General features: G+C 44.7%; 1 protein-coding gene across 6 annotated transcripts; it reads right to left on the bottom strand.

Moving 5' to 3' along the window:
- Positions 1 to 3,334: 3,334 nt before the first annotated feature.
- crtc3 (CREB regulated transcription coactivator 3) lies at positions 3,335 to 20,838 on the bottom strand. 6 transcript variants are annotated; one of them, XM_029845902.1, is made up of 15 exons: positions 19,658 to 20,838; positions 17,530 to 17,640; positions 16,481 to 16,609; positions 14,684 to 14,745; positions 12,014 to 12,076; positions 10,992 to 11,095; positions 9,173 to 9,211; positions 9,013 to 9,101; positions 8,755 to 8,804; positions 7,374 to 7,594; positions 6,227 to 6,462; positions 5,974 to 6,135; positions 5,795 to 5,905; positions 5,485 to 5,695; positions 3,335 to 5,017 (listed from the first exon to the last, which is right to left on the bottom strand). In XM_029845902.1, the coding sequence occupies exons 1-15, from the start codon at positions 19,787 to 19,789 to the stop codon at positions 4,812 to 4,814; spliced, it is 1,926 nt and encodes a 641-aa protein (XP_029701762.1). In that variant the 5' UTR covers positions 19,790 to 20,838; the 3' UTR covers positions 3,335 to 4,811. The 6 variants fall into 6 exon arrangements, with proteins under 6 accessions (XP_029701762.1, XP_029701761.1, XP_011608129.1 ...); XM_029845901.1 differs by having other exon boundaries at positions 7,365 to 7,594; positions 19,658 to 20,831; XM_011609827.2 differs by having other exon boundaries at positions 7,365 to 7,594; positions 9,013 to 9,098; positions 19,658 to 20,830.
- Positions 20,839 to 22,203: the final 1,365 nt, after the last annotated feature.

Raw genomic sequence — 22,203 nt, 5'->3', positions numbered from 1 at the left:
TGTAAATATTAGTGTGAATCAGACCCTCAGCGCTACACGGGGCACCGTGTTTTGGTTGTTCAGAGGCCAGAATCCACCGGTCCGGCTGCCATTTTTCTGTGCATTTACACAAAAATATTGATTCAGTTCACACACTGAAAGCCTCTGAGAATGTTTCACATCATTAAACCAAGTCTCTTTAATGTTTTCTAGAATCTCCTGCTTCTTGGATAAGCAACAGCATGGGGTTATTCCAGCTGTTCCAGCTGTCACCGAACCTCTTTGGCAGAGGTAACAATGGCAACAATAGATGGGGATTCAATCATTTTGAGCTCATTTGTTGAACGCAGCTCAGTCCATATAAAAGAACAGACGTGAGGACCTCGTTGACTTCCACGTGACCTCTGAGTTACGTCCACGTCTGTCGCCGTAACAGAACACACGTGGCTTTAATTCATTGTGAGGCCGACTCTAAACAAGCTCCGGGGGCTTGATCACGGCCCGTTGAGTCCCCGTCTTCCATCCGGGATCATTTTGTCTTTAAAGGCAGTTGACATTAAAGTATTATGTCCCTAATTCCAGCCCAGTCAAGTCCATTTAGTTTCCGTCGGTCTGGGTCATTTGCGGGTGTATTCAGTGATGAACATGATTTCCAGTGATCTAAGATTCAGAAGATCAACGGGAATAAAAGCTCATGGACATGTTTCTATTATTGTGAGCTTTCTGTTTGTGTGTAGAACAATTACACACACTCTGAGCTCTCCGTACTTGTCGAGGCCTGCGGCGACATTTCCCCCCCCCCCGACAGCTCAGAGATGACAGAAGCAGCCGCCGAGTGTTGGCAGTAATCATCACATCCATGCAGCTCCGCTCTCTCTTTATGTAATAAGAGGCTGGAGAGGCTCTTCACCCCTCCTCAAAAACATTAGGGGGGTCGGTGTTTTTAACACCAGCGCTGATAAGAGGCCACCTCTATGGGTATCAGGAGGCTGATACCTCCCATCTGCAGCAGGAAGGGAAGAGGGCTTTGACATGGACGTGTCCCACCGCTGTCAGGTTACATTTAAGCTTTGACCTTTCACTTAGACGGTTGAAATGATGCATATCCAGGAAGATCAGAGCAGAGCTGTCAGTGTTTTATATTCATAATTCACCTACCGAAGGATTTCTAACACAAACCATCACACGACTAGATGCTTCCTGGTGCGACTGTCACCTGGTTGTCAAATCAGGACAAAACACACTAAATACTCAGGCTTGATGAGCTTATTTCTCCCGGTCACAAAGTTTTCCCATGATTAGCTTCAGGAACAGATCAGGATGTCAGTGAACGCCTCACATCGCAAACTGGCTGAAAATTTTGCAGTAGTTCTCGGTTGAGTTTGAGGGCTCACTTTGTTGCATGTTGCCTTCACTCTTTTCTGTCTTGATCCAAAAGGTTTCACACTCATTACTTCAAAGATCCTTAGATGTCGTCCTGGGAGCACTCACCCGTGCCTGATTATCGGGATTCCAGTCGTCACTTGCGTCATTAACGCTCAGCATAAGAGCAGCTCATTACACGCCACTGCCATTAGAACTTTAACAGCAACCTTCCCGAGAGGGAAAAGAACATACAAAAACGGTTAAAGCTGCCGTAAATACCATCCGCCGACTTTACTGGACAGTTCAAGTACTGTAAAACTGGCTGAACATCTGCAACAATCGTGTACAGGGACCAAAGAGACACATGTTCTTAGATTTCCCCGAGGACCCTCCTTCATTTTCTCTTCAATTGTCTTTGAAGTTCCAGTTTAAAAGCAGCCGTTTAAAGATGCCACCACTCCTGAAATGAAGCCGCTTCTGATTCATTGCAGACTTGATTTTTGGCGACCTTACCTGACAAGGACATACTCCTGTAGTGTTTATTTTCTGAAGGGTCATGTAAGTTTTTGGTCACCAATGCCTCCGTTCACACTGTGACTGTGCCAGTGTTAAAAACAAGGAACTCAACATGTTTTAAAGGAACCCGCTTCCTTTTGAAATCTTTAGAGTTGAGTCAGACGAAAATGTTGGAAACAAACGGAAAAAAGCAAGCTGGACTGTCAGCAACATAAACAACAGTGATGGGAGTTCCTCCCCACTGCAACCAGTTAAAGGAAGTCATGAAACCCTTAACAACAAGCCAGTGGGTGGAGAAAAAAAGCCCCTTTAATGTTAAAAAAAAATCCTGTTTTAATCTCACATGCCACTTATGGCAACTAATGGGAAGCAGATGTTTAGTGGAACATTCAAGAGAGGTAAAAAAAATAGAAAAGATCGTCATTTTGAAAATGACACTTAACCTCCATGTTCTTTCAATGGCCACAATGAATTTTAGAGGCCAACTAGGGTGGTGAAGAGGAAGGAGGTGGAATATGAAAACTTGACATGAAGATGCTGCCCTCGGGAGCCTGCAGAGCTCAACAGATTTGTGGCAGCCAAGCCCTAATGTGCACCTAAACAGTCATAAATCACTTCGGAGGGCAGAAAAAACATGCATGTTTTTGTCACAAAGCTGTTTACCCCTCATCGGGCATTTATTTTAGAAATAAATTTATGCTTCAATTCTGCGGTGATAGGTAGGATCAATAATGCAATACCGATATAGAAATGGTCTGTATTTATAAATACAATTTAATTTATATATATATATATATATTTAGATATATGATACGTTAACCGAACTTAAGAACCCAAAACGGTCAGGTTTCAGACCAACGCTGCTCGGACGCCACCTAGTGGCTGCAAAAGCAACTGCAGTGAACGCTTGAGGAGGGGGAAAAAAGCATCAGGAGACAGAACCTATAGAGTTGTGTTTATATTAAATCAGATAGATAAGCACTATAACATATACAAACTTTGATATATTCAGGAAAACAAACTCAAATTACGTTACAAAAAGTAGTAACACTAGTAGACAAAAACATTATTTAAATAACAGAACTGTACACTTTCATATGTAACTAAAAAGTACTGTAAGACACCAAAACTGGACAGAAGAGACAGTTAGTAATAAACAGAGCAAAAGCTACAGGACTAGATGAGACGAGTTCTTGTTGGATTATGACAAAACAGGAGAGTAAGGCAGCAGAAGGCAGCATTCAGACAGCAGCAAGAAAAATCGACAAGGATAGAAATGCATCAGAGCTGCAACTGAATATAAAAATAACCTCATCAAAACAGCCATAACCCCCCTTACATACACAAATATACACAATCCACCGGCAAATTATTCAATATTCCCTGACCTTTGATTAACTGGATAACAGACACTGTGGACACTGGACACACGTAACCTAATGATTTTACACAGATCTGAATAATTTTTTTTTAAAAAATGTATCTGCGAGCAGCAAGTCCAAAGCACACCTGCTCAACAGGTGAGAAATAAGTTGCATAGATGAAGAGGGAAAAAAACGACTCCAAATCCATTTGTAGTTACGTTTACAGAAGCATTCTTAGGGAAAAATATTTGATTTGTAAAAAAAAAAACACCAGGGGGCACTCTATGCCCAAGAACGCTGCGTTATTACATAATCTAGTGTAAATATGAACTCCTTGCACAACGTGGAACAACAAGGACAAAAGCCAGAAAAATGTTAAAAACTTGCTTAAGATTTAAAAATGTTTGCATGTGTGTTCTGTTAGTAATTCTAAACTTTGTTTGAATGGCTTCTTTCAAATTCTTTGGTTATCAGGTACAAAAACCCCGCATGAAGTACAAAAAACAACCAAACAAAGAAAAAAAAATAGACAAATTAGTGCAAATGTGAGTAAGTGCATCATTACATGATATCCGCCGTCCACATAATGTCCAACTGCACTCACACGGGGGTGGGGGGGGGGTCAATGACAGAAAAATAAATGCATAAACAATATTTGGGACAGATTGATCCACAGTAGCACAGCGCATGCCCTTATTCACAACATTTACAGTACAAGTGCTGTTAGATGTCAGTAAAAAAAAAGGAAAATAAAACATTTTTCAATGATTGTACACAGACTATTTAACTTAAAAAAAAAAAGTTCTTGAAAAAAAAGAAAAAAAAAGAAATTGGATGCTGCTGCTCCAGTGCCGTCAGAGTTTTGCCAACCTGACTGGGCAGAGCTGGGACATCGTTCCGAACAGATGGAAAAATATAGCAGTCTTAGAAATTCATTTCTTCATTTAAAATATCTATCTTTTTAAGTAATTGTTACTTAAGTCTTTGTAAACAGCTTGCCCTTTTTGTTTCTACTCTGAAATACATTCTAATCAGACTTCCATATTGTATAGACGTGTCCATATCTATGGTGCGCGTCTCAAAACTATTCTGATGTGTAGAAAGAAACTGAACCCAAAGCTTGAATCTCTTGGGTCTCGTTTTTCTCCAGATGTGAGCGGCAACAGCAACCCTGCTCTCTTGCAGAGCAGGAAGTGAAGCTGTGTTGGCATTTTGCATGCTCCTCAGCTCAGTGCTCACGTTGCTATGGCGGTGTAACCGCGGCAACCAGGTTGCCATGGCTTCGGGAGAGCTGGTGATGCTGATGATGAGGGACGGAGGCTGAGGATTGCGATGCGGAATGTTCATCCCGGCGTTCTTTGATGTTGCAGCCTCTTAAAAACCCGACGATGGGTGAAGTCTGAGCGACTCCAGGCCGAGCACGAGTCAAGGATGCAGGTAGAAAGTGTTTGTTCACAAGTCTCCTCCTTCGAAAGCTTCACATTGAAAAAGTCTTAGTGGCTGCATGCACAGAGGCCTCAGAGACGTAGGTGCGCGTGTGTGTGTGTGTGTGTGTGTGTGTTTCTGGACACCTGCACCCCTCTGTGCTCAGAGTCTGTCACTGCGGAAGGTGTCTTCCACGGAGGGGTCTGGCAGCACCATGTCGGGGTCACTGAGCATGCTCAGACCATCCAGGCTGAGGGGCTCGATGCGCAACTCGTCCTCTAAGGGAAAGACCCCCTCCGAGTCGAAACACTCGGGCACGGTGGAGAGAGCGCTGCTGATGTCTTTGGACAGGCTGGGGTTGGAGTCATCTGAGAGGGAACAGATGACAGTGGGTGAGTGTTTCTTCTCGCTGCGACCTCATAGTGTTGCTTTTTAAAGAAAGTTGACACTTCCAGGAAAAGCTCTGGAGCCTCGGGCTGCTTGCTGCACTTCTTTTTTTCCCGCCCTTGCTGAATCTTCATGAACCATTAATCAATATTAACAGATAGTAGTCAACAGATGATTTCCTGAGGGAGCTCAAATAATTCTTTCATATCTTTGGTCACGATTGCACCATGACTACTGATTTAAACCAGAAACCCAGAGGGCAAATAGTTTTTCAAATCCAATAACTTGCTGATTAAATAAAGATTTTTAGAACCTAACAGCAAGTCAAGCATACTCTGATCAACACCAGCTCAGTCCCCTCTAGTAGAAAGACATGTGAAAACATCCCTCCACTTATGGCCAGTCAAAATCTTTCTAAGAGACCAAAAGAAGCTGAAGCCAGATTTACCTGTGAGTATGATGTTGGGCAGACCTCCGCTGCAGTTGGAGTATAACATATTGGACCTCATGTGCACCGGATCCTGCAGGCTGCCATGGCTGCCGCCCAGACCCGAGAGAGCAGCCTGGGAGTAGTAGAGCGACGATGAGGCAGAGGGGTCGAAGCAGGAACCCCCTGCTGTGGTATTCATCGCATTTTCCAAAAGAGCAAACTGGTCCAACTGGGTGACAGATGGAAATGGCAGGGAAAAGAAAGACGATTCAGAATCAGGGAGCAATAAACATGAGACCTAAAGGTCAGGAAGTGAATTTCAAACCACCGTGAATGCAGCAGGTTGCGCGTCTACCTGATACGGGAGGGCTTTGCTCTGGAGGTTTGAGAACTGCTGCTCCATGAAAGAGTCAGCGAAGATCATCGCCATGTTGTTTTGCTGTCAGGGAAAAGATTTTTTTAATTTTTTTAAATCCAAGCACTCAACACATGAGAAATGACACTCACCTGAATGTTGGTGAAGTCCAGCGAGATGTTCTGAAGGGGAGAGACTGGCTGCTGTTGCTGCTGGCACTGTCGGCTCTTGTCCACTCCATGCTGGGACTGCTGGTAGAGGGGATAGGGCGGGGGTGGCTCTCTTGGCATGTTGCTCGTGTCCAACGCAACTCCCTAGACAGAATGAAAGAACAAAAGAGGACTTGCAAAAGACCAGCTATACCGATTTCACTACTTCACTCAATCATGTCCGACGTGTGTATACCTGCGTGATGGGGGACAGCAAAGGCGACATCGTGGGAGAAAGCTGCTTGGCCAGACCCCTGCGCTGATCACTACCAGGAGACAGCGTGAGAGGGCTGATGGGAGCAGGCCGTCGCCGCGGGGAGCTGTTGGACAGGCGAAGGGAGGAGTTGATGGAAGGGTTACTGAGTGACGACTGTAGCTGGCAGTTGTTGAGGGACGCCTGAATGGACGGGTTGCTCAGAGAGGAGGACAGGCCTGTCAAAAGGTGGAGACGAGACATCAAGCAGGTGTAAAGGGAGCAATGAATGAGCAATGAGAATCAATCAAGTGTATCTGAAGCCGACTACAACTCAGGAACATGCAGAAGTTATGATGTAGCAAGTGTTCGGTTTACCAGAACACTGGACCTTATTGTGCAGCAAAGATGGGAGGATGGGGGGGGCAGAAAGAGAGGGAGAAGAAAAGAACCAATTGTTATGAGCCTAAAAAACAGGGTCGGGGTTCCTGTGTGACTTTGGTGCTTGGCCAAGCTGAACTGCATCTGACACGAGAGCACAACCGACTGCACAGTCCCTCAAACCAGGCAGCGGCCGAGGAGTTAATGGAGGGCGTTTATGAACAAGTCTCGCTGGCAACAAGAAGATGGAACCCGCTCTACACCCGGCAGAAGCAATTTACAATTTTAAATATAAAACCAGAAGCCATTAAATTATTTTCCCCACACTTATCTGTTCAGGAAAATCTATGCTGAAAACAGTCTGGGTGTAATTGCACACTCCTGCCTGAGGTCAGCCAGGGAGAGCTTTGCCTCCTCTGTCGCACTCCGACTTCAGTCGTGACCCAACCGACCACAACGCACAGTGTCCAGGTTCTAATGCTGATGTGACTCGACCAGACATGTTCCAACGAGAAGTGAAATCACTGGTAAGCCACACGGTTGCCAGGAGACCATTATTACAGAGTGCAAGAGTTGTGTTAGAGCAGTCGTGTTGTTTGGGTTTTCCTGTCTAATGCTGCTCATCTTCTGTGTTGTGGAGCCAATAAACAAGTCTCTTGAGTTCTGGCAAAGATCTTTTGGTCATTTCAATGCCAAAAGCATCAAAAGATACTGTACAAGACTCAAATATGGATGTGAAACACTAAACACAAAGCTGTACCGTGGCCACCTTGCGAGTTCCCAATGCCGAGGTGCATCATGGCAGCCGGCAGGTTTCCGGTGCTGCTGCCGCCACTCAGGTTGGGGTACGCGCCATTGTCCTCGGGGTCCAGCGGTGTGGAGAGAGGCGAGGGGAAATGCAAGTTGCTAAGATCAGGTAGGGATCCTCCTGTGTTTAACAAGCCCTGGTAGTGGCACAGCCCTGGATTCTGCTCCGGAGACGGGAATATGCTGCGGGGGAGGGAGAGAAGGAGAGAGAAGCGTTTTCAGGAACAACACCGATGATCACAATCCACATGAGTAACAGTGACGCCGCTAATGCCCGGGTCACCGTGAGTGTCACTACCGTTTCACACACCCACTTATGTCCAATCTCTGGGTTTTTGCATCTTTACTCTTTTTCTATTATTTATTTTTTTTGAAATCTCATCTGCATTTGTGCTCAAACAGCGAGTGCGTAACAACTGTGACTCAATGATACACCCACATGAACTCAAACTGAGATGACACAATGAAGAAACGCTTCATCACAACCGAAGCCTCTCCCTCGATGCCGACTGAGCCGTCTTGTACAACTAAAACAGTGGACTGAAAAAAGAAAATCCACTTTTATTGGTAGGAGCTGCAGCCTTGAAAGCTATTTTATTGCCGAGCACCTTGCCCAGAGAATTTTGATTCTACAGGAACACAAGAGAAGATCAGGAGCTTCCTTTTTGAGACTAAAACGAACAAAACAAAACTCTAAAAACCCAAATATTCATTGAATTGACGACTGGGGAAAATCTGGTTCCTTTTTCAGTTCCTGTTTCAAAGAGACCGTCGGCTGCCGAGTTACGGACGTTGTTTAGAGTCAGAATTAAAGAGAAATATTCAGAATTAACCCTTCAAAACCTGGAAAACAAACGCATCATCTGTGAGGTCATTTCATTTCAAGTTTAGTTTGTCCAAAATTTGGCAGGCCACTCGTGAATGGGTGTTTAGGGGGAACGCCTCTTCCACTCAAAGCCTACAAGTTCTTCAAGAACCATCATCAGTGGTCGGCTTTGTTACCTGCTGCCAAAAATAACCTGTAAATTGAAATCATTGCGTGCAAAAATAAGCGCATCCGTTTGCTGCCGAACTACAACAGGATAAAGGTGGTTTGTGCAGGGAAGACAATGGTCTCAGTGAACCTGCTGTTACACAACGGCTGTGGAATGTGATAGTAAAAACTCCACTCCTCTTGCTTCAGCAAGCGCCTGACGTATGAAGAGGAACAGGGGTATCCTGTCTAACCAGCTGGAAGTGTGAGGGATTTTCATGCTTCCACAATTACAACATTATTGATGAGCAGAACACAGAGAAATTAGAGGGAAATGCATTTTAACGTGTTCAACAGGCTGGTGACTTACTTGATTCCAGGCACCTCGCAGGATTTAGGCCTTGATGCCAGAGACTGAACCTGAAACAGAGACACAAGCTGGACGATGGAGGATTTGTTCACTTTAATCATGTTGAATAGTGCGTTTGATTGTTTGAGCTAACTAAAATACCTGATGCACAAGAGATCCCATCATGTTTTTAAGAGAAGTTATTGTTGCGTGTATGTGTAGTGACCGCGCCACGAACACGCAGAACAAACAAGACCTAACAAACATGTAACCTCTCACCTTTTTGGCTTCCCATAGTTGTTTGGGAAGTGGCTTACTAACACCTATCAGGCTCTCCTCGTTAACCAGGGAGGGGAAACTGAAGACTGCTGGCAAAAAGATGCATTTTAATGAAACGTCTTAAAATGAGAGCTCATTAGAAGTCAAACGTTCGACTCACCGTTGCCAGAGCTGTCCACCTCTGCCTCGTTTAAACTCACTGCATTCACAAGAAAGACAGGATAGGAAGAGGAGTGAGAGAAAGGGGGAGGGAAGATACCGGTAGATAAAGCGGTTCACAGACAAGAACCATTAACTATCTCGACATATGTGGCACAATCATCAGTCCTACTGAGAAGCACAAGGCCTCTGGGATACATCCTGCAATTATTGCCTAAATTCATAAATGTTGGACATCTGGCATCATTTATTAGACCGATGAGGAAGAAGGAAAATAGGCGAAGATATGATAAGGAGAGCCATTTTTCCCCCCCACTTGAAACAAAGAGCTCCCTTCGGCTCCACTGTCAGGATCCAAACCCGCCATGTGTTTTCTCCTTTGGGCTTTGCTCCGTTTAACAACAAATACGTTACTCTTTATTTCATCACTCGCAGTATAAAACCGGGTCTTCATTGCTTCTCCTTTTATCTCTCTGAGGCTCACTCCATTTTGATCAGCAGCTTTTGAACAGATGGGACAAAGAGGTGATAGAACACGTTCTGGCACTATTACATTCCCCCTTTGAGAGGTGTCTAATCGCTGAAGCTCGCGGAGGCGCAACTGGGACGGAAATGGGACAAATGGGATGGAAAATGGCTGGCTTGCATCCCAGCCCCGTTTATGCCGTGCAATGTAGTAATATGGGTATTGGAAAAAATGGTATATTCTTTCAGGCAAGGCAATAATCAGGGTCGTTTAGACTGTTGTAACATTACAACCGCAGAAAAGAAATTAAGAGAAACACTGAACTCATCTCGACCTTGGCGCTGTGACTCATAGCTGTAATTCATATTTAGACGCTTTGTTAATCAGTCAGTGCTCAACAAAACAATAGAAATGTTCTGTGGTATCAACAAACTAACAACGGAATCGGTAAACAGGCTGTGAGGCTTAATCTCAGGTTCAGCAGCAGCTTCTTCAGGAGAATGATAAACCAGAATAAGGCCTGCAGGGTAGCAGGAAAACATTAAATATCTAAGCTGATTTACCATTTTCTTTTCAGCCAAAGAGGATAAGCAATCATGCATAAAATCAGTAAATCTATGGTGACAGGTTTCCAGCTGGGGTTAAGGTGACACATTTTAAATCACAGCCGACTGTAATCTATGCATCTGCACAAGTTCGTGTTTGTCTGTGAAAGTCCAACTTGGCCAGGATCTTAAGTAATATCCTGTTTAACCCTGTTGGCTAAACACAGTAGGTAGTAATGCACTGCAGGAGTGCTCCTCTCATCCACCACGCACTTCATCAGTGCTGAGATCAGACAAACACTGTAAACGCTGCCAAAAACATGCCAGAACCTAGCCAGGAAAAGCAGCTGACAGGGTGCATGTGTGCATAAAGAGGGAGGAACTGAATTAGGAGTGATAAATTTGTCTCTGGGCCGACGTGATCAGCCCGCTTGAACCATAAACACCAGATCGGCCTGATGGCGAGTGGCTCAGCTGAGCCGACAGACAGGGATGAAAGGACGCTGTTGGATGGACTGTGTTCTCTGTTAATCAATGACCAGAGGAATGGAACTACAAACACCATAAAGTAAGCTACAACATAGATCTTGTCCATTAACAGCCAGCAAAGGATGACGGCGAGGGGCTTGAGTTAAATTACAGCATATAGACGAATGTCTGTGTGTACAAATGAAGTTTGGTTTACATTCATTTCTGTCCACACCTACATAGTATTTGCAGTGAGTTTAGCCACTCTGCTATACCTCTAATACAAATGTGGGATTAAGGGCAGGTGACACTGTCATCCCGTACCTGCATTTTACTCTTACCATTACGCTGGGGGGGTCCACGGCCCATATGCTGGTTCATACCGAAAGGGTTCTGAGGGTTCGGGTTCATGGCGCTCGTGTGAAGAGCCGAGTCTGAATTAGTTCTGTGTAGGAGTGAGAGAAGGAGACAAATGAGACAAAGTGTCAGGACAGCACCTTGGACAGAGGCAGAGGACAGGGATGCGACGCTGCTTCCTGTTCCAATTCTACATAAATGAGTCCCCTGACCTGACCACACTTGATGCTTTAAAGCATTAATGAATAGAGTAAAAGCTGTAAAAACAAAGCATCAATGGAGACTGGAGAGTGTTTAATGCACTATTGCCATTAACATTGGAGTGAATCATTTGTTTACATCAGATACACATTCCTTAAATTGAGGCCAATATTAATATCTGAATTCTCTGCACACTGATTTCTAAAGCAGAGCTGGAACCACCCAAGGTCTTTATCTGGCTGTGGAGCTCAGAAAAAACCCAGTAAACTCTCTGAAGAGCTGAACAAAGCTAGGATTTATTTAGGAGCTACAGAGATCAAGTTTCCCCTTTTTCTCTTCCAACAGTAAAAAAAAAACACATCCACAAACGTTCAAACTGGCTTCAGTGAAGTAATTATAAATACAAATCAGTGGGTGACATGTAGAAGCTTTGAAAATGTTAATGGGCGTCTTTGATGGAAGACTGCAGAGGAGCTGTGAGTTGTAAAGCTGGGTTAGTAGGAAAAACAACTGATTAATGCTTCAGACATTCAAACTGGAATGATGAGTGGAAAAAATGAATTAAATCACCAACACACAACAGTGTTTAGTGGGGCTTCTGTGGTCCTTTATTTCAGGGCCTTGAAAGGAAGAAAAGGGGATTATTACCATGTCTCAAATCAGGCAAAGGTTTAGAAAGGATGGAAAAGAGGATGAGAGATTGCAAAGAGACAAAGAGCAGAATTGTCTGCCTCCGTGTGCATGAGGGATAAAGCGGTGAAGACAAGCTGAAGGGAGACAGAGAGACGGGAGAGTCAAGGGTCACCTGTTGAGCTGCGATATTAATCTAAACCCAGGCCGTTTTTCCTCAGTCCATGGCTGCTGCTCCCTTCAAAGAGACAGAGGAAAAGAATGGCAGACATGTTTACTGGGTGAAAACAGAGATCCCAGACTGCTGCCTTAAAGGCTACCAAGAAGATAGCATATCTCTTAAATGGGAAGAAAGACCCAAGGAACTGTCCAGAAGTGGAACAATGCTGGTATTGTTGGATGCAAAAAGAATAAATTAACAATGAGGACAAGGGCTCTAATGAGCCTGCAGCAGATCTGATCTTCAGTTCTGATGGACGGCGTAAACAACTTAAGGCGAAGTGCTGCTGCCAGAACCAAAGAGTGGAGTGAGTATGAGGACGAATTCCAGCTCCCAGAGACGCGGCCAAAATGGGTCATCTCAGCACCAATGAGCAGTCTAAACTCTAGACCGATGATTGTGGACAATTTTTGATGGTTAAATAAAAATAAATCAAAAGAATTCCAACAGTCTTAGGCACACCTAGACCACCAAGATGGAGGAAAAAGCCCCAGAGAGTCATCACACCACATCTCCCACATGTTCTTTACAGCCTGGAGGGAGCTCCATCTGCAATTTCATCCCAAGAGAGGCTGGTAGAGGAGCAGCAGGCCAAAGATGGGTGACTGAAAGAGGGAGAGGGCATGGGAGTGGACCCAGACTGGAAAACAGTCTCTGAAGAGACGCATCCAGAGCTGCACTCGGTTCTGTTAGAGGACTCCAGGAAGCAATCCCTGAGGAGGAGTCCTCTTCCCAGACACCAGTAAACAGTTCATTGACATATTCACATTCAGATGTGAGTGAACAAATGTTCCCTGCTAGAGTCTAGATAATCATCAGATGCAGGGAGACGATAAAGCCTGCTGGTCAGCCCGCTGGTCACAGAGCGGTTAAAGGCTGTGTGAACAGCTCTGCTCCCCTTCATTTCTGCTGGACTGCACAGTCCCTCAGAATTGGCCCACTGCCCTCAAGTTCTGTTCTAAAAACATTGCGGGAAGCTTTGCGTGACTTATCTTAACCCACACACGTGAATGCTTTACATGGCTTCTCAGAACCACAGCTTCTCCTGCTGGTGCTGCAGCACCTAAACAGTTAAAGAGCAGCACACATGTGCTCAGTGTTGAACGCGCCCACTGGCCCGCCCACTCAAACACTCCAAGTACAACACAACCGTGAAAACAAGCCCGAGACCCTGGAGACATTCTTCTCTCAGGAGAGTTTAGAATAATGTGAATACATCACCTAAAGAATTTAGTAAGACAGTGTCACCACACCGGATTTAATTTTAAGGGATTTCCCAGCAACTTACTGGAATCCAGTGTGGCCAGACTCCTGGTTGGTTTTTATTAAACCAACCACTGACGCAAAGGCATCATTCATTTTTTGCCACATATCTAGGACTAATAACGACATATTTACCTGCAATTAATGTGCTGTTTTACCATATAAACCACGCTGTATTCAGACTCTCTTTGACCGATGCAGCTGTGTGCTAAAATAAAACGCAGCTCTGCTTAAGTACTGATTCTGAAGACTGGTGTCAATGCAGAATTTCTTTGTTGACAAATTTACAAAAACAAAATCAAAAAAATGTGTATTTGAGGAAAGTGAAAGGGTTTGGAAACGTTGACAGCAAAGAAACTTCCACAATCTGAACATCCTGAAGTGCACAAAGTAAAAGTGGAGCGGCACAAAATACTCCAGGAATAATGCTCCCATAAATCTGCTCTCCCTCCAGAAAGTGTTGGGTTCTTCTACTCATGAAGGGCTGTGTCTCCAAATGCTTTTCCATCTCTGTCAAGTTCAAGCCTTTCCAGTTTGCTTTCTCTCCAGAGTTTCTTTCTCAACAATTTTTTGGGAATCAGCGTGGCGGTTATGTAAATCACACCAATGTGAACTAGACAGGACCACTGGGGCTCATTTATTACACTGTCTATGCTCCTATAACATCTCACTAAGCCAAGACATACAACAACATGGACATTTTCAAGGGGATTTTTTCATCTATAAAATGATAAAAGGGGCTGTTGCAGTAATGCGAGAGGATCATGTACAAAATTCATGCTCTCGGTGCTTCGCGACTCTCCCAGAAAAACGCGTGACGTTCATAAGCCGACTTGTTCATCTGTGTGTCGTCAGCGTTGACGACAGGGTGTGGGCCCTGTTCAGTACAATCCATCAGTGTGATACTGCGTTATCCACCGATCCCGGCATTTTGCTGATGACGCCGAGGGCCAGCGGAGCCACAAACCTAATGAGAAAGAGTGAGTAGGGAGGAGCTCGCCTTTTATCGCAGGGCCATAATTCTCTCCCTGTAAACACAGAGGAAACGTCCAGAGAAAGAAAAGCAGGAGAAAAAGAGGATGTTCCAGCTCATAGTAAGAGGCCGACAACTGCTGCTCACCCAGACTTTTAAAACGGAACGCCTGGAAAGAAAACACGGCTTCCCCAGAGTAAAATGATATGAGGGCCACAACTCGTCACCCTTCTCGTCACCGTGTGCGACTGTACTATAGAAGTTTGATTTTAAAAAAACAAACAAACAAACAACCATACTGACAACCACACCAAGAGGAAACAGTTCTCAAGATGATAGAAAATAAGGCAAAAAAAACCCACGACATGTAGCAGAGACGCCTTACTCACCTTCTCCAGTTGTTGTCGAGCGGGGGGGACAGGTACACACCTCCATACGGTGAACTGTCGATGTGCTCTACAGTTAAAGAAAGCACCGACGGTGACAGAAACGATGCAAAAATAAATGTAACAAGAAAAACACTTTTCTTATGTTGTAAAGCTCCACAATCATAACCGAGCTAGTTCCCAGGCCAGAGGTCACATTTCCTCTTTGAGCTCTTTTTGGCTTTTACATGGACAGCTATTGAATTTGAATCATGTCAGTTGCTACAGAAGGTATTTTTCCCTCACAACAGAAAATAAAACAAGTATTGACTTGATTAACAGTAGAGACCCAAGGAAGCATGAGGCTTTGTCAACTGCCAGAACAACAACCGCACGATGTTGCTGGTGTCTGACGGTGATGCAAGGCAAGTGGAAATGATGGCGCCATCTCTTTGAATACGTAATGGGAGAATTGCACAATGATTTGATTTACTTCTGCTGACTGTGGAGTTCCTGACATTGTCTGAAGGGGCAGGACAGCAGAAGGGCGGTGTTTTATTCACCTCAGATTTGCAAGTTCTTAGTGAGGGATGACCAAAATGCTGCTTAATGAACTATTGTGCAGCGTTCCTTTAGGCTCTAAGCAAACTAATGTATTAATTTAAACAAAACAATTATTTAGATCCATCTACTGCCTTGAAAAGGAAAAAGGATATCAAAATAACCACAAAGCAAAGTAAAAAAAAATAGAAACATGCCCTGTCAGACTGGAAAATATGTAGAAATTTTTTTTTTGGCATCGTTTGTAGTGACAGGATTTGTTGTATTTATCGCCGTGCACGTCTATGATCGCGTTGGCTGTTCCAGACGCGGCGTGCTCAGGGCATCGGGGCGCGATCACACCATTAGAACTGAGCTGCTTTCAAAGAGAAGGTCTGGAGTCTCACTTTGGAAAGACTAGAACCAAACCCTGAAATACATTTTCTCCAGAGTCAGCCATAGAATGTTTCAGCAAGCGTATAGAATTAAGATTGACAGGTATGTACACACCTGTCGACTTTCCTTTATCCTCAAAGAAAACATTAACTACATAAACAAACTCGGGGACTAATTCATTGAGCATCCATCACACCCGGAGAACCCAAAAGGACAACTCTGCTTTCTCCAGTGAGGCGACGTGAAAAGCTCCAGAGAATTCTGTTGAGCTCCCCGACTGACTGCTGCGCATCAGATCGCTCTCGTCAAACAGCGTCCTAAACACGCCCAGCTCATCCTGTTTTGCACGTGAAAACCTTCCGTCTACAGCTCCAAGGGACAAGCTACTATGGACAATATTACTTTAGCGTTTTAACAAAAAATAACAAGTTAGTAGTTTTCCTCTATCAACGAATCAACAGGAAATCTCCTTGACATAATTGAGCTCTAAGTATTAGTTAGCTGCCCTACCAAACACCCCCAGGCCAATTCCGGGAAAGAAAACCAATTGGAGCATGCAAGATACCAAACTTCCATTCTACTTTCCTCATGATTGACAAACAGACCATTTCCAGCTTCATCATAATCTAATCTGCTCCCACTCTTCAGTGTACACAGCCAGAATGTGTAACCGTGACGCCCCCAAATCTTAATGACCCTTAGGTCTGAGTCCAACGCACCGTCTCTGCGTCACACTTTGAATTACCATAATGACTAAGTCTGCTCCTCGGGCCAGAAACCTGGTAAAGGGCCGTCAACATTACAAACCTCAATAAAAACACAGGAGGAGAAAGTGATTCACTGTGGAGACCTCCTACTCTGACTGAGTCAGCTCTGAAAGGATATCTGTCGTCCGTGCTTGTCTAGAGGGCGGCGGTGAGGAGAGTTGATGCGGTTGCGCTCCCTGTGGACCCTCTCAACCAGCCCGTGGTGGCGAGTTCCTCTCACCGAGTCCAGCCCTGACGGAAAGCCACCCTGAGACAGAAACATTGGACATTAAAGGTGTCAGAAGCAGCATGAGGGTAGCAGACACAGACACCGCGAGGGGGAGTAAATACACGCCCTTTATTTCTGGTCTGACGACCTCTGAGGTTAAAGCTCTAACAGGAAGTCTTAACCAAACGCTTTACATCCAGGAGAAAATTGCGAATGGGCTCTATATAAGAAAGCCTTTCTGCCTCCATGCGGGGCTCAATTTCTGGACTGGTCACAGATTGTTGCTCCACGTCAAAGGGCCATTATTTTCAGCAACAAGGACACTTTCAGCAGAAACCCCAGCAAAGGCCAGGGGCTGGATAGAAGACACAAGATCCAGTCCAGCACTGCAGTCATTCAGAGCCTGCGGAGGGCTACTGCTCTTATCTGGTTTAAAGCGGGCAGAAACACCACGAGCCAGACAGTTTTACAAAAATTCCCCGAATACACCATTTCAAATCTAATCCCAATGCCACTGTTAAGGATGAAAGAGTGTGAAGAGGCAGAAATGAGCCTAAAAAAGCCCATTAGAGTCACTGCAAATGCCGGCAATTTAGTCGTGGTCTCACTGAGAACCCAACACAGAAGCAAATTCTGATTTAAATCCCATTCCTATCCTGTGAAGGGAACTGTTCTCCAAAACATTCCAGGTTTGGCAGTAAATGCAACAAATATGAGGTCCAAAAAGACTTAGAAATGGTACAAATGAGCAATTATTAAATGGAACAAAGCATCCAGATTTCCTTGGATGAAAACAAATAAAAATGGCGAGACAACAGACAGAGACTGTTTAGAAACTGTCGTGATTTGAGGCGTCTGGGAAATTCCCAAGAGCCTGCAGACTGGTAGTTTTCCAATTAACCGAGAATGGTGATCTGTGATGGGAGGAAAGTTTGTGACCGACAGCGACGACGTCCCACCTGAAAATCGGTGCTAGTTTTGCCAATCTGGTTAACGTTGGGCAGAGAGCCTCCGTAGTACGGCGCCCGAGACTGGGACAGGCGGAGCTGCTGGATCTTCTGAAACTGCACCTGCCACCAAAAGAGAAACCAGCAGGGGTGTCAGGGTTTAAGATACAGCATTGATCACTGACACATAAACACAACCTGATCTAATCACAACACATCGGGGTCTGAAGAGAGCTGAGAGTTGCTCAGATTTCAGGTTAAACAGTCCTGCCAGGAATCACTTCTGCTGTGGATTTAACTGGAAAACAGGTTAACAGATTCGGAAATTATCAATCCAACTCTCACACACGGATTTTTGCGCAGGAGTTGACTTCCGGAGCATCGCATACGTCTCCTTCCATGTGTTTGCAGGTAGTGGGTGAAGTGTGTGTGACGCGTGGTGTGTGTGTGACGCGTGGTGTGCCAACCTGGACAGCCTGCACACAACAGATGATTGACTGGCCTCATAGCCTCATCCTCTCTGACTGGAGGGGCTGGACTCACCGAGCTCTCTGTGTCCGATCCTGCATCATTCCCGACCACGTTTGGCACCTTAAAGCTGCAGCACATTTCTGGTTCTCATTCTCTCCTTATGTTTCAATGGAGTCTAGATTAGGTTTGATTTCCTTTTTCGAGTGCAGGTCACAGAGAAGAATAGGTGGTCTATTTTTTTTTACATCCACAGAGGGGAAGAGAGATCTGAGTGGTCACGGACACTGATCAAGACCAGGTTATTCCCTGTTTTGTGTGAATGGGACTGAAAGTGGCTGCACATGCACTAACAAATATGCAAGCAAGCAGCCATGCCCATTCACATCAATATAAGACAGATGTTAACCGACAGGCGGTGCCATTACCTGACGTAATGAGACACTAATTGTTTGACATAAACACAAATTTGCAACTTGACGATTAAAGAGATGAATCTTTGGAACCTTTAAAAGGAACCTTTCCCAAAAATAACCTTAGTTGCTTGACAAAGCGATAGGCTTTCTGTACTATAATAAACAGAATCAACTACAAAGTGATAAACATGGTTACGGAAGTGTGAGGCCAGACTGAATAAAGTAGTTCAATAAAAGAGGGCGTGGTTAACTGATCTAAGAATAAACCAAGTAGCTGCACACTAGAAAAGCTTGGATAATGGAGCGGAACCAGCACCAAATGGTGTTTTAATTACACACACACACAGAGCTCAGGTTAGTGTGACGGTTCCAACCAGCCAGAGCGGCAGTTAGACAATGCAAATCCAAAATTAAGACCAAATTGCAGCCATTAATGTGCTCAGTTATTTATTTATTTTAAGTTTATAACACTATTTGAAAGCGAGAGCTGCAGCTGCATTTGAGAAACTGCAGGCAAAGCTCTAATGTTGGAACAATTTCGGGTCTAGAATGAATTCAATTCTCAAAACAGATGCTGGAAAACTCTCAGATTTGTTGTCCAAACCACAGTGATTCAGCAGCGGATCAAATAACACTTTCTGCATCCTAGAAAACAAGCAACTGGGAGAATAGCTGAAAAATGACCCCATAAACGGCCATTAATGCAGCACTTTCGCCATCCCATTTGTTCCTTTTGCTTTCTGCATCCTAACTGAAGATCCATCGACAGATTTGTGCTCACAATCACATCATTTAGTTATCGTTTCATGTCACTATTAATTATTTAGTCAAGTTCTTTTTTCCTTTTCAAATTCAGATTTCATTTGCTTCATTTCTCCATTGAACCTCCATAGAGCAGACTTCAGGCTCTCACCAAACACAGATGATTTATTCCTAAATAAAAATAAAAAAAATGCTGCAATCAAGTTCTTATGATCCAAAACTTAATATTTACAGGCAACAAGGCTTCAAACACATTTGCCATTTCCTGCGATCAGATAAAAGAGGTCCATGGGGTTTTCAAGCCTGAATTCTACCGGGATGTTGGTTTTCTCTGACTTTTCATTTGGCTTTGGGGATTTTAAAACAACCAGACTTCCAAATAAACCCATGAAATCAAACAAGCCTCCGTGACGTCACAGAGAACCCCCCCCCCCCTCATTCTAAGTCATTAATAAGGTCCATCAATAAGAGACGCCGGACCGGAGAGTGTTTACCCTTGAGACATTGAGGTCCGTCATCAGCTGCTCGAAGGCCCGGGTCTCCTCTGCCTGCTTCTGGTTGTGCAGGGCGATCTTCTCGCTGAACTTCCTGGGGTTGGAGCCACCTGTGCCCGGGGAGCCGGACATCGTGCGGGCCGCGGTTTTTGAAAACTTCAGCTACTTCGAAGAAAGTAGAAGGCTGTTCTCGGCGTTTACTTTTTAACGTGTGGCAGTGAACCCATGAGCGATTTAAAAACACAGTCCATGATTCTCTGTTATTTCTTTCTGCAGGATCCGACCCGTAAAGTTTAAGCGCAGCTAACGAGCTAAGCTACCGATAAATCTGCCCTTATCAAAAGTTCTTTTTTTTAAAAAAAGGACAAAGGGCGGAATTGCTTGGTCCGCGTGACTCGTGTTTACACCTTAAATCCAACAACTTGAGAGAGAATGGCGTTTGAACCTCTGAGCTCACAGCTAAAACAGAACTTTTATGGAACCACTTGTTTGAATATGTTAGCCGCCATTGCTAACATAACACTGCAGGCGAACAGCTGCAGCTAGCCGAGTTAGCTAAGCTGCTGTCAAATGCCACTGCAACGATTTTAACCCCGCAAAAAAACCAACGACGCCGTCGAGCGGCCGCCGCTCGCCCTCGTTCGACACGAACACGCACGATTTCGACGCAAAATAACGCCGACAGCCTCGGTAGTTAGATGTGGCGACCAACGCTAGCAAAGCTCGGAAGCGTTCGGGCAAAGGTTTCCCCCGTATGGAGCATTTCAACAAGTGTCCGCTGGGTCTGCCTGGACGCTGAAATCCGACTTAATAATATTCGCCAATTTGGTAAAAATAAACCAAATGCCACAACGCAAAACAAATTCTACGTCGGTAGCCGAGCGCCTTCATCCACAATTACGCAGATAAACTGATATCGCGGCGCTACTTAATCGAGAGTAGTGTTAATCCACAGATAGCAGAGAGATTTAAAAAAGAGAGAGAAAGAAAGTCCAACCCGACAAGATAAACAAACGGCACCGCTTCTCTTTTATCCGCCGTGAAAACCAAGGTTCTTCGGAGACATTCCGACCAATGAGGTGGGTTTTTGTTGCCGTTGAGTTTTTCTGGACTTGTGCTCGAAGCTCAGATCCTCAAACTGAAGCGGCGAGAAAAACAGTGGCCGCATATGGCGTCGATACCAGCTGTGGCCGCGGGGCGGCGACAAACGCAACAGTCCGGCTTCGCTCCCCGATCGACTGGGATCGATGTGGGAAATCAGCTCCGGCCCAACAGATTACTCAAATTTCACTCGACCCTCGCATCGAATGCTTTAGTGCGAGGATATGATTAAAGTCTTCATAACCATTTAATTAGAAAAAATAACGCAAATGTAAGTTTTAATCATGAATTTATATATTTTCATTGTCTACATTGAAAATATAGTAAATTCTTAGCTCTGATTCCCATTGGATTAAAATATGTTAGGTAAATATAACCTTCAACCTGTAAGAAAGAATAACATATCTAGATGTCCTTTAAAAAAGTTAATCATGATCCATTATTGCTTTGTTAGATATCTAATGGAGGTTTCTTTGTCAACTGGACTGTTTATCTTCTCTTTTGAAGACGTTTCTGGTGTGAATGTTTGGTTTGTTGGTGGAAGGAGTGGAGGACTGCATTGTACATGGGTGATAGGAAGTGCCTCAGGCCACCACCTCTGTTTAAGGATGGTTTTCCCAGTTTGACATGGATAGCTTCCTTGACAGCCCTCTCAAACCATCGGTCTTCTCTGGCCAGTACCCGTACTTGACTGTCCTCAAATGAGCACCCGCTCTCCTTTAGGTGTAGGTGGACTGCTGAGTCCTGACCCAAAGAGGTGGCACATCTGTGCTGTTCTTCTGTGGAGAGGTTGTTTGGTTTCCCCAATGTACAGTTCCTTGCATTCCCCCTGGCACTGTACAGCATACACAACATTACATTGTTTATGTCTTGTCCTTCGGGTGGACCAGCCTGTCTGAGAGTGTTGCTGGGTTTGAACTGAACCGGTATGTCGGGTTTCTGGAGGATCCTCCTAAACTTCTCAGAGACCCCGGACAGATAGGGGATGGAAACGCTGCGGCGTTTGTTTCTCTCCTCCTCTCCTTTGCTGGGGTCTCGTTTCCTTGAGGTTCTGGTGAAGGCCCAGTCTGGGTAGCCACATGTTGAGAGCTGTCTTAATGTGGTCCTGGTCCTTCTTCCTGCCTTGGGATGTGGTGGGTATTTCTCTGGCCCGGTGTTGGAGAGTTCTGATCACTCCCAACTTGTGTTCCAGGGGGTGGTGAGAGTCAAACTGGCGGTACTGGTCGGTATGTGTAGGTTTCCTGTAGACTCCAATGGTGAGGTTTCTGTCCTCAGTGATCTTGACTGCACAGTCCAGAAAGGCCAGACTGGTTCCTTTTACATCTTCCCGGGTGAACTTTACATGCTCGTCTGTTTTGTTAAGATGATTTGAGAACGCTTTGCGAATTCTTGTGTTCGAATTTTGACCCAGGTGTCGTCCATATATCTGAACCAGTGGCTTGGTG

This window comes from Takifugu rubripes, chromosome 13 (genome assembly GCF_901000725.2).
Source record: "Takifugu rubripes chromosome 13, fTakRub1.2, whole genome shotgun sequence".
Classification (NCBI taxonomy): domain Eukaryota; kingdom Metazoa; phylum Chordata; class Actinopteri; order Tetraodontiformes; family Tetraodontidae; genus Takifugu; species Takifugu rubripes.
The sequence above is the reverse complement of the archived record's forward strand: the minus strand, read 5'-3'. Positions and strand labels throughout refer to the sequence as shown.